General features: G+C 38.6%; 1 protein-coding gene across 10 annotated transcripts in view; it reads right to left on the reverse strand.

Annotated features, from left to right (window-relative positions):
• The window catches only part of CALD1 (caldesmon 1), a 175360-nt gene that overhangs the window by 32143 nt on the left and 126162 nt on the right, over positions 1 to 17055 (reverse strand). For 6 of the 10 annotated variants that reach the window (XM_079150160.1, XM_079150162.1, XM_079150163.1 and 3 more), the window contains 2 exons: positions 3817 to 3963; positions 124 to 1084 (listed from right to left, as the gene is read on the reverse strand). In XM_079150160.1, the coding sequence (XP_079006286.1) occupies positions 124 to 1084; positions 3817 to 3963 (1108 nt within the window). The remainder of the gene's footprint in view (positions 1 to 123; positions 1085 to 3816; positions 3964 to 17055) is intronic. The other 4 variants (XM_079150166.1, XM_079150165.1, XM_079150168.1 and 1 more) reach the window with 1 other exon arrangement.

Here is a 17055-nt window from a genome sequence, read left to right on the forward strand (position 1 = left end):
GAGCTTGCCAAATGATCAAGCACGTGGAGCTGTATGCATGTGGCCTCAGTCCCAAATCTGATGTGCATTACATTTCTCGTAAGTCACAGGCATCACACATTTGGTGCAAAGTGCTTACTGTACCTGTTTCTTTAGGACAGCTGTCTGAAGTTTATCTTCGTGCACTTTCTTTTCATTTACCCTCTTCCCTTCTCTTTTCTCTTCTACTTTCTCCCCTTTTATCTTTGTCTCTTGCATTTCATTCCTCTTCTCTTCTAGCTGCTTTTTACGTTTTTGCTCTTCTAGCCTAGCCTTCTCCTCCTCCTCTGCCTGGGCTCTCCGCCTCTCCTCTGCTGCCCTTCTCTCTTCCTCCCTAATCCTTTCCCTCTCCTCTGCCTCCCTCCTTTCTCTTTCTTGTGCAGCTGCCCTTTCTTCAGCTTCGATTCTTGCTCGTTCATCTGCTATCTGTTTTTCTTGTTCAGCTTTAATTCTTTCTCTTTCTTCTGCTTCCAACCTTAGCCTCTCTGCCTCTGCTCTTTCCCTTCCTTCCTCTTCCATCTTTTCATGATGGGAAATCTCCTCTGAGCCTCGCTCCCTGTCCTCGAGTTTAGACTCGTCTGCATCGATTTCCCCATTTTTCAATGCCATGACCACTGTTTCCTCCCGGACTTCTGCTGTTTTCTCTTCCACCAGCACCTCTACCTGATTTTCTCCAGTGCCTCCTTGCTTTGGCTTCTCTTCTTCCTCCTCCTCCTTTTCTTTTCCACCTTCCTTCTTGTCTTCGGCATCCCTCCAGTCATTCTTCTGGAAGGACTTGGTGACTGTTTCTGTTTCCTCTATCTCATATCTCTCCTGGCGACCTTCTCTTTTTCCTTCCTTCTCTGCTGTCTCGTTTTCAGCTGTGTCATTCTGCATTCTTCCGCTGGAGAGTGACAGGCTGGCATCTGCTATTGTTGGGTCGAACTCCTTCTGCCGCTCCAGGGCTTCCTGAAGGCGTTTCTGGCGTCTCTCTTCTCTCCGGGCCAGGCGCTCCAGAAGGGCAGCCTCGTCATCGCCTTCCACCTGTGTGTTGGTGGTGGTTGGCTTGGACTCTTCATCGGGGACACTGTACAACAGAGAGAACAGCACCAAAGACAACTTGCTGATTAATCTGGGAGCTGCATTTATATAGCCAGTGCCCCCCAGGACTAGAGCGATGTCAGTAGTACCATGCCACATGCCTTGGACGTTACCACTGCAGTACACACCTGCCTGATTTTCAAATGACAGCATTTGTGATTCTTTACTCTGTGGAGTCTATTTAACATGCGAGAAGTGCTTTGAGTGGTTGCCAATCAAGGATTGGATTTCTTACCCTCTTCTCTTCCTTGTGCCTAGGCAGGGTCATGTGACCCATAATTACCATTGAAATATGAGCAGAAGTGATATGTCCAAACTAAGGCAATCAAGAAGCAGAGGTCCATTCTCTGTCCTTTCTATCTCTGATTGTTCGCAGGATCAGAAGACTCCAAATCTCTAGAGATTCACAGAGTCATAAGAGGAAGGAAGACCGGTGACCGGTTCTGCCTACTATACAGAAATACCCACACTGGACTTATGTGTCACATTAAACTACTAAAATATGGGGGCTCAATGTTTTAGTAGCAGGACTATCATGACTAATATACAGATTATCTACCTTCTTTGTCAAGATTTCCAAGAATAAAAGGCTTCTTGTTCTTTTTTTCTACAATGAACAAAAGGTAGTAGTTGTATTTAATTTATTAAAAAAAGGAAAATCTCTTAAATCCAAACTGTACCATGCTCTTCATTTCACTCTCTCGGAAGGTGCTGGTCACTGCCCAAGCCAAGGGCGTTGGTCTCCCCTGGCAGGAGACAGTCAGTCATGTGATACCAGAGCTGTGACCAGAGTTGGAAGTGAATGCCTCACGATGTTTAGACACTCCATCAAATTTCATGGTTTATACAAAACTTGGCCCTTTTGATGTTCAAGTTCACTTAATTTTGGGAAAACACATTTCATATTTAACAACAAAATATGGCAGAGTAAACCCTAGATTTTCAAACGTGTGGCCTTTGCCATTGCTGCAGGACACTGTCTTCATGAATTAGACATATCAGGACTAAACGCCCATGAAAATACAAAGAATTCCGAGCTCACGGGGAAAAGCCCAATGCAAGGCATTTGAATCAACTGAATTCTAATAATTTTAAGAAGGTACCCCAAATTCCAGTGTGTTAGCCTGATGAAAATAAGAAGCTAAGAAACCAACAGACTGTTAAAACTTTTGTTGTCTTTTTACAAATCATGACAGCAATTTCAAGTAACAATGCCAAGTGACAGTTAGAGCCATTTAGTTCCAAGAAGACTTATTCTTCTTGAGGCTAATGAATATGTCAGAGATAAGTCACATATTCTCAGACCTGAATATGTGTTCCTTAAAAAAAGAAAGAAACAAAGAGCTGGACTTGGTGGTGCCTGTAATCTACCCAGCTACCCAGGAGCCTGAGGCAGGATGGCTGCAAGTAGAAGCCCAACCTCAACAATTTATTGAGAACTTGTCTCAAAATAAAAATAAAAAATGACTGGTGATGTGACTCAGAAGTAGAGCAACCCTGATTTCAATCTCCAGGTCTGGAAAAAAAAAAAAAAGTTTAATTATATTCTTAGACGAAAAGTATAACTTCTATTTCTATTTAAGTGAAGAAACAGTTTGCAAAGCATCGAGTTGGGATTCAAAGACAGTTAGTGGGTCCTGGACATCATACACATGTCCCCTTTGCTGTCCTTCCTCCCTAATTAGGAGCTGCTTACCAAGGGTCAAGGTTTCTACTTTTCTACCTAGCCAGTAAGTTTCCTTATTGAACTGACCTTGCCTACCAGCATTTGCAAGACAACCTTAGAGAAACTTGAATTTGAGCCCGAGGTCATGACCCTTTCCCTTCATAATTTTCTAAATAGACTGAATTAAAGGAGTTATCAACCGCTCCCGCCAAACACGCACAAAATCAAACAGACAAAAACCAAAACCACATGCAAGACCTTATAATATGGTTTCATTTATTTAATCAGTCTGCAGTTTTAAATTAAAATTATTTTTTCTCCAAATAGCCTTATCTTTTCTAGACCTTGGTGCAAATAAATGACATACACTAACCATCAACATAATGAACCATGTGTTCCTATTTCTGTTACAAAAGACCTATTTGAAGAAGTTGAACCTATTAGGTGTTCTCAACTCCAATTTCTACCAGGGTCTGAGTAGGAAAAAATATAATAGTAAACTTATTAAACAAGTTTGAAAAGTCATTATAAATTAAGCATCTCACTTATACTACATTGATGATCAGAAAATACTGAGTTGGGCTTTATGCTAAGAAAAAGAGGACATCTGCAATTCATACCTACTTTTAAAATTCAAGAGTCATCTATTTTTGGTAGGCACATAAGTCTCTCTTAAAACTAGTAAATCTTCAGTTCAAAACAGCAATATGATACAAAGAAATATAAAGAGTTTTTCTTATTTAAAAGTATAATCCAGCATATTTAATAAATTTTAAAAATGTCAGATTATAAAACAAAACAAAAGCTTTCACTTGGGGTATGTTTAGAGATGGCAATGGTGTGTGTGTGTGTGTGTGTGTGTGTGTGTGTAGTGAATAAAGGTGTCCTAATGTCTAATTTAGATTGATTGTCCAACCTCATTTTTTGCCAAATCAGATAGATTGGAAAAGGGTTGAGGTGGACTGAGAAGGGAATGCCTTGCTGGGTAAGTTTCATTCAACAGACAGGCTAAGACACAACTGAGAAATTCTCCACTCCAAAGAGGACAGTACCTGTTCTGGGCGTGAACCTCCACCTGGTCGGTCACCTGTCCCAAGGATTCTTCCTCTTGCTTCTGCCGCAGCCGTTCCTGTCGGGCTCGCCGGCGGCGTTCCCGGGCTGCCTCTTCTTCGTCATCGTCGTTCCTCTGATAGGCAATTCTGGAACATAACAAAGGCAGGCTCCTGAGCAAGGCCAGCTGCCAACTGTTTTCATGGACGTCTCAGCAGGAGCATCCCTGGTCCCTTTGCAGAACCTCACTGCTAGTGAACCACAGGACTCTAGCAGGATGGTTCAGCTCCCAACCTTGGAGGACCAACTGACTAGTTTTCAAACTTTTGAGCACTCGAAAGGCATCATCCAACAACTGCAGAGGATGACCTACAATGATCAGATAAACTAAAAAATCTACAGAAAAGCAGACTGCCTTTGGAGACTATTGGTGAGCAATATTTAGATTCCTTTACTTAAGCCAGTTATCACACATGAAATTTAGAAGCAGAAATCCAAAGTATTGAGCCCAAAATCATCAAAAGACCTATTAAAAAGGATTTGGCGTGTTGCGTAAATTACTTGTGTAGGCACTGTCACAAAGATCGGACAAGAATCAAGTTATATTAGCAAACCAAGACTTCGGTGAAATAAGCCAAAATTGCTCAAGGAAATTAAGAGCAGGGTGTTTTCTTTGGTTGATTTTGCTTTTCCTCTCAGGTCCTTTTCCCTGGAGAGTGGAGGTGTTATTGACCAGTGTTTGAGGGTTTCAAAGTCAGTGCATTTTGAAGAGGTGGCTCTAAGGACTCCTCCTGTGCTCTGAATCCTGCTGCAGTGTCTTCTACCCCCATGGTGGGCACCTCACAGTGGCCCACAAGAGTGTATTTAGATAGAAGCCGAAGAGATGAGACAGGTCGAAAAGCCACAGGAGACTCCACATGTGCCTAGTTACTTAGCCTGTACAGTTTCATTGGAAGCAAATGCCTATTTGGGGAAATTACACAATTAGTATCACTATGCTAGGTATGTTTCCTCTAATACTTATTTCCAAATGAAGATGAGGCTATGGAACTACAGATGCCCAAAGTCAAGAGGAAATGGTCTGGATGGTTAACTGGCTGTTTCTGAAGGTGTCATGTACACTGAGATACAGAACTCCAACAAGGCCTGGGTAGTGTCGCCCGGCCCGGGGCCTGGCAGCTTGTTGGGGGATGTGGATGAGGCTGAATTACAGAGGGTTGCTTTTTACCCTAAAGTTAAAGTGTTTTTATTATATTACTTACACATCTACTAAAAGAAATACAAATATGTGAATGTTTCATGTTAGAATTTTTTTTTTTTAATTGTAGTAAGAACACTTAATGTGAGATCTACTCTCTCCCTCTTTTTTTGGTACCAGAGATTGAACTCAGTAGCACTCAACCACTGAACAACATCCCCAGCCCTACTTTGTATTTTATTCTGAGACAGGGTCTTGCTTAGGGTCTCACTAAGTTGCTGAGGCTGGCTTTGAACTTGTGATCCTCAGCCTCAGACTCCCAAGCCACTGGGATTATAGGCATGTGCTACCATGCCCAGAGAGGTCTATTCTCTTAATAAGTGTTTAAGTGCATAATACAGTATTGTTAACAACATGCACAATGTTACAGGGCAACCTCTAGAATATGCTTATGATTATTATAATTATAAAACCAAAATACTTTTTAAATTAAAGAAAACAAAACATTGGGAGAAAACAATTTATATCAGTAATCAATCATCTAATATGACCAGTGATGATTTGCTCATGTTAGATTTACCAACTGGCCATTTGGGGCTTAGTTCTAGTACTTCATTTTATCTGCATTATCTTTTGACTTCAATAATAAGAAGGCTATGTATAGTTTTTCATCTAGGTATCTTATAAAAAACAAGATTAGCAATTCAAGGGTTGGTTGGTTTGCTCTTTGCTACTTTAAAAAATCTTACTTCATACTTACTAAAATCTGCTAGTGTGCAATGCTCAAATGCCAATATAAATAAAAAGTGTCAGTAATTCTATAAAACTGACTGGTAATTTTCCACAAATATGGAGAGAAGGGGCAGTGTGGTAAAGTTAATGGATGACTAGATTAGGACTCAGAAAACTTGGTTTTCAGAACTGATCTCTTAGGTACTTGCAGGCCTTTGATTAACCTGAGCGAACTTTTCTTGTCTGTAGGCATGTGACAGTTACATGAAATAGTGGGTGAGCTATGACAAAGCATTCTAAAGTGCAGTATTTTGCTGTTAGGAAAGGTCAGTTAAGGAGCTGCTTTGGAGGAAAGATGAGTTCAATTTTAGACTTGTTGAGTTTGAGGTGTCAACATGACATGAGTCGAATGTTCCTTTCTAGTTCAATCACATTGTAGTTTGTAGTCAAAAGCCCTTCCCAGTGGTTTGGCTTCAACCTTCAGATTCTTGGCTTGATATTCCTTTGGCTTATTTCTCAGTAGACAGCTTTAACCACAGCAGGGAGAAAGAGTCCTTCATGACTGCTTCCCAAGCTAATCAAACAGAAAGTCTTAATTTGCTCTTCTACATCTCTGGATCAGTCATGAGGTCATGGATATTACAGAGACCTTCCTCTTCCAAGACAAGCAAGAGCTCCAAGTAAGACATCCCTAAGCTAAAAGCAAATATGCTCCCTCTCCTAATGGAATCGAAGTTTAAACCCTCATTTCCCACTCCATTGGAAAAATGTGAGAGGTTGCCCTTTTCCTCCTTCCACATACACAGTGACCTTCGTGGCTGGATGTTGCTGGCTTTTAGCTCTGACATGAACTAGATTTGCCACTGCAGCTAGGTCACACTTAACTTTCTTCCTCTTAGATTTCTCATGGACAGAGTGACCTGAACAATCAGATCATCTTCACTGTCTCCTCTAATTCTCATTTTTAAGCTTACAACTAATGAACAGCCATCCTCCATTGTTAGGTGCTTTGCTAGAGTCACCAGAGCTGGGTTTGTAGGGATCTTTTATTTCTACTAAAAAAGGAACAAGACAAAATTGCTTATAAAATTAAGAACAACAACAACAACAAAAAGAGCCACAATGATTTCATGCTATTTTTCAATTATAAAATACCTGGTTGCTGACTCAAGAACCTATCAGTTGACTTTATAATTTATAAGTGAAATTGTGTCTGTACCAAATAACATGATAGGTGGGGAAATCCGTCAACTGTGATATTCTCTACATTAGCCCACAGTATGCAAAACAAATTGTAACTCCTTAGCTTTTAGGCATGTTCCAAAGCAACCCATCTTTTATACTTCTATCACAACTTCATTTGTTTTTCATTCAACATTGGAAAAGCTCAATTTGTTTTATTCTAAAAGTAGCATATAATTATTATTTTAAAAACAAAATATTACAAAATGTATAAAGGCAAAAGTAAAAACCGTCTTCCTAGGATACAAACATGATAAATATTTGATATATTCTACAAACATTTTCCTATTATATATTTACATTTTTATAAAGTGGGATCATGTTATACATATAATTTGATAAAGTTTCTTTAACTTACCCTATTTATGACTATTTTTAACACATTAATAAAATTTGGAAAACTCAGAAGTTAGAATTCTGAGTTAAATAAAAGTATGTTTATTTTACAGGCTTTTAGTTTACACTGATAAACTGCCCTCCAGAAAGGTCTGTAACGCCAGTGATGCATGGGAGTGCTAATTTCACCATAAGTAAAACTGGTCCAACAAGACAAGTACGCAGGATCCTAAATGTATCCAAATGATAGCACAACTCTGCTTTATGTTCCAGTTAAAGACAAAATGTTAACATTTCTGATTTTCCACACACCAGATTTAAACCTATATGAAATGCTGATGGCTAGTAAAACTCATACCTAACCAGCCACTGGATTGTAATAAAAGAATAACAACCCATGTGTTCCTTCTGCGAAAATTCAGCAGATGCCAGTGTTAACCAGTCCACCCTTTTCTACAGTACAAAGACAACAGATGTTCCTAGATGATTCAGAAGCAGCGTGGGATCCTGAAGTTCCTCTGAATCATCTGAGAAAGACTGAAGAATGTTTAACAGAGTTCTAATCAAATGCATTTTATTGTGATCTACTTTTTAAAAATCCACAAATAAACGAAGCAACTCTCCATTAAATAAAATGTTTGGTGGATCAGAACCCATGAGCTTTCCATCTGTGCTGACTGAAAGAGGGTTTACTATAGAGTGTTCCACTTTGTTTCTTGGTAAATGCTTTTGATCATTCTTACCACAAACACTTGGAAAAAGGCACAATTGACCTTTCAGCAAGACCAATGTTGCTGAAGCAAAATCACTCATTGGAGATTCAAAAGAAAGACTACCTGTAAATAAGTGCAAAAAAATCCCCACAGTCCATCGTAACTACATGATGCTATTTGATTGTGTCAGTGATAGGAAAAATGTAGAGAAAACTGGCTTTTCTTTCATTCCCAGAACCATTGCTTAAAGGCCTGGGTGTTATATGATAAGAAAAAGAAACAGATCCATGCAACAGGAAAACTTTCTTGTAATGCTGTGGCTTTTACAACAAAGCTATTTTAAGACTAGCACTCTGCTGCCTCAGTATATTCAAGCCACAGGATGATCATGTTATATTCTGGGTATTTTAGATAGAATGTTCAAATAAGCAAAAGTATTGCAAACCCAGCAAATAGGAAAATCATTGAGGACTCAGTGTCTTTACATTAGGATGGGCGAGGTCTAAATGTGTACCAGATGAAAAGAGCAGGGACTGACAGGCAGAAGTTTCTTGACCAATGTTAGTTGTCTCTCTGCCTCTGCCTTCACCTCATCCCACACTCCCATGAAGTGTTTCTCAGGACTTGAGCAACTCCGACAAAATTCATGTGATAATTCATCTACAGCACAGGTTGTTTTGTTTTGTTGGTACTCCAAATCCCCCCTGGTTGGAAGAATATTGCTCTTATTTCCTTCTATTTTTCCTTTTTTCCATTTTGCTAATTTTATGATTTGAGACTACAGGACATCCTCCTTGAAGTTTCCAAGTAAAATTCTGGCAATGAGATTTTATTAACAAAACAAGATCTCTTAGCAGGAAATCATGCTTAAAAATAGAATACAAAAAAATAATAACCCATTTTACTGGAGCAGGGGCTGATTTGACTGCATGTTTAAGAATATTAAATACCCAGAGTGAAAATGTACAGTTAAGTCTATAGCATGCACACATTTACTTATTTTATGTTGATAATCACAGTATGCTCTGGGTAATTAACTGGATAATCAAATAGCTAAATCAAGTTTGGACCTGCAGTCTTGCTATTATATATTTTTTACATACATTACATATTTCACAGATATCATCTTAAAAATTAAACAATTTAATAACATATTTAAAGATTTCTCAAAATCAGTTTCCTGGGTTATACTTTATTCTTGTCATCTACTTAGCAAGAGCTCATAATTTATCTGATTATTATCTTATACACAGACATTTTGGGTTTTCTTCCATTTTTTCCTTATTGCATACAATGCATGTGTTTCTCTGAAGTAGATGGTGAGAAGTGGAATAGTTATTCCAATTTACATCCCTGTGCTCAGTCACTTCTATAACCAAGTTGAACCAGCATATATTAAGATAGTTCACTGCTGACCTGATAGGCTAAGAGGAAAGATTCAATCTCCTCTGTGGTTTCCAACATTTTAAGAATGAGGAGTCTTTTAAAATATCAAGAAAAAGATGATATGACAATTGCTTATACTTTTGTTATTTATTTATTTACTTACTTATTTATTTATTTGTTTATTTTTGTAGTGCTGGGGATTGAACCCAGGGCCTTGTGCTTGGGAGGCAAGCACCCTACCAACTGAGCTATATCCCCAGCCTCTGTTATTTATTAATAAAAATAAATTCTACAATGCATAAAAGGAATCCATAGATTCCTACATCTATGGAATCCATAGATCCACTACATCTATCTATCGATCGATCGATCGATCGATCTTTTAGAAAAAGTGTTTTTTACATGAGACAGTTATTTATCAAACTAGGGAAAATACTTGGTATGGAATATGAACTTGGAACTCTCTTACCAAGATTTCAGTGCTGGAGAACCACTGCTGAACTTGAAGAAATTTACAAGAGTGCCCCTGAACAGACCTGGAATTGTAACCTTCAAATCCTTTTGTGTCCTTCCACATTTCCGGACTTGGTAGGTACACATGTGTACACAGATAAACAGATCCAGGGGTTCAGTGAGAGAAGTTCAGGTTAAATAAGACTCAATACACTTTAATGAGGCCCAGTTACAAAAAATCCTACTCAGAGCAGTTCCTGTGTCTTTCTGTCTCCCTTATTTGAAAAAAAAAGTTGAACCTAAAATACCAACGGATTGAATCATTTCACCACCTGAAAGAACAAATGCTACCAAAGGGTGCCATTTGTGAATGCATAATAACATATAGACCAGTAGACAGTTGACTGGACCCCCAAATCAACCCTGATAGGTCTGTATCCCACAGTACCTCCACTTTTATGTGACAGGTTCTTCAAGAGAAAGTGATGTTGGCTAAAGGAGATTTCAGGCTTTAACTGAGGCAAAAATCCAGCCCCCAACTTTCTGCAGCTATATATTTCCCACACAGTCCACACCCAGGATGAAGAAAGCCAGGGTCCAGAGATTCAAAGAAGGACAGCTTCTGAGTCTATTATTATTATTATTATTATTATTATTATTATTATTATTATTATTACTACTACTACTATTTTCATTTTGATTGCCATCATTATTAGTTCTTCCAAGGTCACTATCTTAACTGGGGTCTTAATATGGAATCTAACCCCAAGAGTTAAAGCCTCATGGGTTGAAAATAGGCTAAGCAACTATTAAGAGGAAAAATGACTAATACATATTTTCATTATTCTTTTTCATGTACCAAAACCCCCAGGGATTTTCTTTTATAATATGAAATGCAAGCAGATTCTCCAAACATATCCAATCAACTCCATAAATTACTCAAGTACTCCTAGCAAAATCTCAGGCCATGCTGTGATCAGGAGGGAAAATTCTGAGCTACTGAAATGAGTCATATTTGCCCAACAGACTTGCTGTATATTTGAAAGTTAAAAGGAGTTTATAGAAACAGTCCAGGCTCTTGAATATGATTTTGTTTATATGTGGTGTCTGCAAATGTTGCGGTTTCACTTAATGCACATAAAATCCAACTCTGAATTTTTTCTTTGGAGTCTTTAAAAGAAAGGCAATGAAAAATTAAAATGGAGGAAAAAAATTTAAAAAGTAGAAATATTTTCATATCAATATGTTTAGAAATGATTGATAGCTGATAGTTTGTTAGTAATGAATACAGCATAGAGTGAAACAAAGTCTCTTTGATTTAGAAGAGGGCTTTTTTTTTTTTGGTGGTGAAAATGTACTGTATTATTTAATTGCAGTGTTCATTGCTATATCAGTGTTGTGACTTTCCTGGGGTAAAGATACACAAGGAGATACAAGACTTTGAATAAAATTACCCAGGAAGAGAAGTACATCTCACTTTATCAGTCTGCTCTTCTCCCACCCCTTTCTCCATACATAAACACATTGGAGTCACTGAAGTTTATATATCAACCATTCATTTGGGCTCTTGATAATAAAACATTGTGTGCTTGCAAACTCTGGTGTTCTTATATATGTCCACACGAGGCATCACCACCAGCCCAGCATTTGCTTCATATGATGATGACATCCTATAATCACACAAGTTCCTCTAACCACAGACCATGATGGGGAAACATGCTACAGAGCATCAGACCACGAAAGAAAACCTCTTTGTGTGTCTACATGTATAGCAGGCTGGTTCTTGGCACCATTATGAATTCAACATCTTGTCCATTCAACAGATTGGGCCCGACTCCCTATGGTTATGGAAGAGACCTGGGGAGTGCTTGGAGTTTCTGACTGAGTTATAGGAGATTCTAGAATGTCCTATGAATTGATACACATAGCCATGGAAAATTTTTAAGTGGTAGAATCTAATTGTTTGGATTCATTATTTTAAATTTAAAAGACTTTTTGTCATGAATTGTATTATACCTGCAAATAAGTTTATAGTGTAAGACCACTATAAAGAAGAATAAAACATACCCATTCACCTACTACCCACCTTGAATAGAACATTAGGAGACTTATGTGCTCCTTTCAATCCCATCCTTCTCTCATTTAAACCAAATAACCACTACCCTGAATTTTGGAATATTTATATGATTCTCTTGTTTTTCTTTGTAGTTTTATCACCTTGGTATGACTCCTCAAATAATACATTTTAAAGTTTTGCCTTTCAAACACTTCACATAATACTAATGTATGCATTGTGTGATTAGGATCTTTTATACAACATTTTGTTATTGAGATTCACCTATGTTTATATGAATAGATGTAGTTTATAATGATAGAGGAGGCACAGGGTTTTCCAAACATTCTTGATATGAGCGTTTGATGGGGTAAATGAATAACTTATTCAACTGCACATTTTCTTTTAAAAAGTTCACAAATGGTTTGTAATATTTAATAGAAACAAAATGAATAGAATTTGAATTTACTTTCTTATTGAACTGTTATTTTTCTTAGATTTCTTTTTAAAAGAAGGCATCCCATTACAGATTTTGGTGGAGCAATTTCATGACAGTTTCCCGAGATAAACTAAGATCTATTAGTTTATCTATTAGTTTATTATCTATCTATGAATTTGCACCATCCCATCTACCACCCTACCCTATTAAAACAATAAACTTGTTCAGATACAAACATTCACTTTTTAACATACAAATGTTTATAAAGAGGAGGTGTGGAAAGGAGGGCTGATGGCTGAAGATATGTATGTTGCGGCTCACTTGGTCCGTTGAGTTAAAATGAATTAAAAGGAGGAAGAGAAATGTTAAGTAGCCAGGAAGCTAGTTAAAATCAAATTGACCAAACTCCTTCCTCATTTTCCACTCTTATTTATGATTCAATGAGTATAAATGTGGCTAATGTCGATAAACTCAGCTACTACCTGTATTGTCACAAGAATTGATCTTCTCGTCAGGCCCAGCTGAGGATTCTCTGTTTAGTAAGAATCTTAAATTGTGAATAGGAATCTCAAATAAATGTAAACATATGAAATATGAAAATATAAATCTTAATGATCTTAGTCTTTCTTTTTTGGGGGGGAGGGGTGCTGTGGATCGAACCCAGGGCCTTGTGCTTACAAGGCAAAGCACTCTACTGACTGAGCTATCTCCCCAGCCCTGAGCTATCTCCCCAGCCCTGATCTCAGTCTTTTTAAAAAGATGTTGTCAAACAAAAATCAAGTCTGATTGGAGACAGTCTCTGGTCGTTGTCTCTATTAAAGAACAATCTTGCTTTAATATACACAGTATGTGGAAAATAAGCATTGGGCTTAGTCAATGCTTTTTTTAAAAGTCAAGCAAGAGAGAACATTTCAGATTCAGGTGCCTAGCAATGGAGTTATGGTTTAAACCTTTAATGTTCTCTGAAAATCTCATGTTTTAAAAGCATGGTCCCCAATACAGTAAGGTTCAGAGGTGGGGCTTTTAGGTAATAATTAAACCACAGGGGCTCTAACCTCATCATGAAATTAATCTATTTGACAAATTAATAATTGGAATGGATTATTAGGTGGCAGCTGTAGACAGGGGAGGTACGGTTGGAGAAAGTGAGTCACTGGGGATGTGGCCTTGGACTACATCTTGTCCCTGCTTCTTCTCTCATCCACGCTGCTTCTCAACAGTCATGCCATGAGTTGACTTGAGCTTTCCATCACTATGCCATTTCTCCATGATGTTTTGCCTCACCTTAAAGCCAAAGCAATGGAGTTGGTCAACCATGGACTGAACCTCTGAAACCATGAACCCTAAATAAACCTTTTCTCCTCTAAGTTGTTCTTATCAGGTGCTTTGGTCACAGGGATTTAAAACTGACCAATACAACTGGTCATGCTACATTTTGCCAACTCTTTCTCCTGCATTAAAGGTTTAGATCTGGATACATAACTGACCAGCACCTGCTCCACAGCAGGGTGTAGGGGAAGTCCCACATTCCCACTGGTTGATTTGAATGCATCTGCACTTAACCACAAGTATATCAACAAGCAAATTCTTTTCATACCCAAAGACAATCTTTGAGAAACAGAAATTTTCATTTCCATCTTCAAATGTAAAAATTATGAACTGATTTTATATGAGTCTTATATGAGTGATCTAAATACTTCAGTCTTACTCCCAAATCTGAAATATTTGTGTGACACAGTCCACAGTCCACAAGTCCATAATTTCACGTGGTTGAGCTTCAAATTATAGTACAGCTATCACACTGGTAAACATCTGACAAATGAAATGAAGTAACCAGAGAAATGAAAACAAGATGTCCTTAAATGGAAATTATAAGCCTGTGACTAATTAAAAGGAATCCCTGTAAGGGAAAGTGGTATTGCAGACATACCTATGGAAATGTTACACAGCATGTGGATAATGCTAAGTTAAATCACATATTCTGTGTTTCTGAGGTTCAGCCGAATGGATTCTCAGCATCCTCTCCAGACCTGCAGTGCTTAATGCAAGGAAATTTATGGGTAACGGATTTTCATAACAGGCCTTTTATGATCTTTCCCTCCCCAGAAAGTGCCCTCTAGAGCTCTTCTTCTTCCACTCTCATTTTTCTTAATTGGAAAAAGATTTACTATCCATTCCAGCTTCCTTTCCATTCGGGTGGTACAGTCTCCCATCTCTTTCTCCCTTTTTGCATACCTTATCTCTTTTCCAGAAACAGAAAACTCTAAGGTACTGACAGATAAGACACTGAGGCAGTATTTCTAGAACTGACAGTAAAATAAGTCATTTGTGTCATTCTAACGAGAATGCATATTCAGAGTGATTACTACCTCCCTGATACCAGAGGCACTGCACAAACTCATCTAGCGTCCAGTTGGCTCATAGCTACCCTCCATGTGCTAGAACTGCAGTTCTGTTTACAAGTGAGAGACAAACCTTGAGACAGGAAATGGAAAATCAAGGGCCACATCCTGGATATTTGGCCTGTTGGAAAGAACACTTATTCTTCTTGTAGGCGACTTGGCAGCCAATCACTGCAAATGGGTCCAGCCTCCCTACTGTTGGGAACGGAAGTCGAGGAGTCAGTTCTATTCTTGAGAGGTCATTGTCCCATCAGTGGGAACCTTACCTGGGATGGGGCCTGCTCAAGATGGAGGGAGAAAAACAGATGCCTACTTGTGATTTGGTAAGGAGCCAGCCAACCAAACCAAATAAAACCTGCCTCCATGCTGAAGACCCCTTTGAGTAAACAGATGATCCCTATAAAAATGTAAACTTTTAAAATGCATTTATTGGTATATTACAGTTATATCTAATAGTTGGGATCATTTTGACATGATCATACATATATGAAATTTAATTTGCTCCATTTCAGTCTCCAGTGCCTCCTCTCTCTCTCTCTCTCTCCTGCTCCCCACTTACTCCCCTTTCTCTAGTCTACTGTTTTTACTTCTATTTACTTATCTATTTTTAATTGGTGCTTTATAAATATATATAAAAGTGGAATTTGCTGTGGTACATTTATGCATGCATATTGCATAACTTGGTTAAATTCATTCTATATTTCCTCCCCTTTCTGGTCCCTCTTCCTTCTCTCCCTATCTCCTTCTACTCCATGGATTTCCCTACATTACGATATCCTACCCCACTGCCCCCTCCCTTCTTTTCCTTATTTTGCTCTAGCTTCCACATTTGAGAGAAAACATTTGACCTTGATTTTTGGAGTCTGGTTTATTCATTTAGCATGATGTTCTCCATTTTCATCCATTCACCAGCAAATGCCATAATTTTGTTCTTTATGGCTGAGTAAAACTCCATTGTGTACATTTTCCACATTTTCTTAATCCATTCATCTATTGAAGGGCACCTGCTGGTTCCATATCTTGGTTATTGTGAGTTGCACTGCTATAAACACTGCTGTGACTGCATCTCTATAGGCTGCTGATTTTAGTTCTTTTGGATAATTACTGAGGAATGGGATAGCTGGGTCATGTGGCAATTCCATTCCTTGATTTTTTGAGAAATCTCCATATTGTTTCTCAGAGTGATTGTACTCATTTGCAGCCCCACCAACAATGTATGAGGGTAACTTTCCCCCCATATCCATGCCAGTATTAAAAATGCAAACATTTTAACTAACAGTACGGTAGCATCAAGTAACTAAGTACCAACATCTGTGCATGCTAAGTGGATTATAATCACAACAGCTTACAATTCTGAGATCCAGGCCTTTGAGAAGGAGGCATGGGCATTAGAGACATTCTTGGACAGTACTTAGGTGACTTGATGGTACCTGTCCTGGATAAGCAGATTTCTATTCCAACAATACTTATTAACCACTAAAGATTACGCTGCATTCTGATCATCCATCATAATCGCAATCATTAATTTCTTAAAATTGTTACCTAATAGAAGAATAGCTTCAGGAGTGGAGATAACCAACTTTACTCTAGAAATGTCATTATTTTCTAATCGTAAATGACAAAGTAACAGCATTGGCATTAGCTTATGGATTTCTAATCTTGTGTACACTCCTCTTTCTGACCAAACCACTGATCCATGTGGGACCCAGACTTTGAGGGAGGACAGTTCCATTCTGGGGGGACATCAAGAGCCCTTGGCAGCAATGGGGGCTGCATGGAGCCCTAGATATTGAGGAGGAGGTGGCAGTGCGTCAGCTATCAGGCAGAGTCTTGACTTGTGGCGGGATGCTAAATGGTAATTCTTGCTGCTGTAATGTGCGAACTGACACCCAGGTGGCTGGAATTAGTCCATTCATTCAACAGATATCGATGGAGCATTTACTCTGTTCGAGTCCCGGAGAGAGAAAGCCAAGATAAATACACCCTCTGGAAGGAGTTTCTTAATCTGGTAGTGTGAGGATGATGGTAGTTCAAACGTGATAAATATTATAGGAGACTTGCAAATAAAGTGGCTTAAAAGTGGAGAGGAAGAAGACAGTTCTAGCTAAGGGATCAGAGACGACTTCATGGAGAAAGTGGCATCTGAGCTGAACCTTGAAGAATGGCTAGGACTGAGAGGCTGGCAGGATGGAAGAGGCCCTTTCTATGACACAGAGAGCTCAAATGGCAGGCTTGCACAGTCAGGAAATACGGACATGGAAAAGCAAACAACCCAGTCTGGCTGGGG

Source organism: Sciurus vulgaris, assembly GCF_902686455.1.
Source record: "Sciurus vulgaris genome assembly, chromosome: 8".
In the NCBI taxonomy this organism is placed as follows: Eukaryota; Metazoa; Chordata; class Mammalia; order Rodentia; family Sciuridae; genus Sciurus; species Sciurus vulgaris.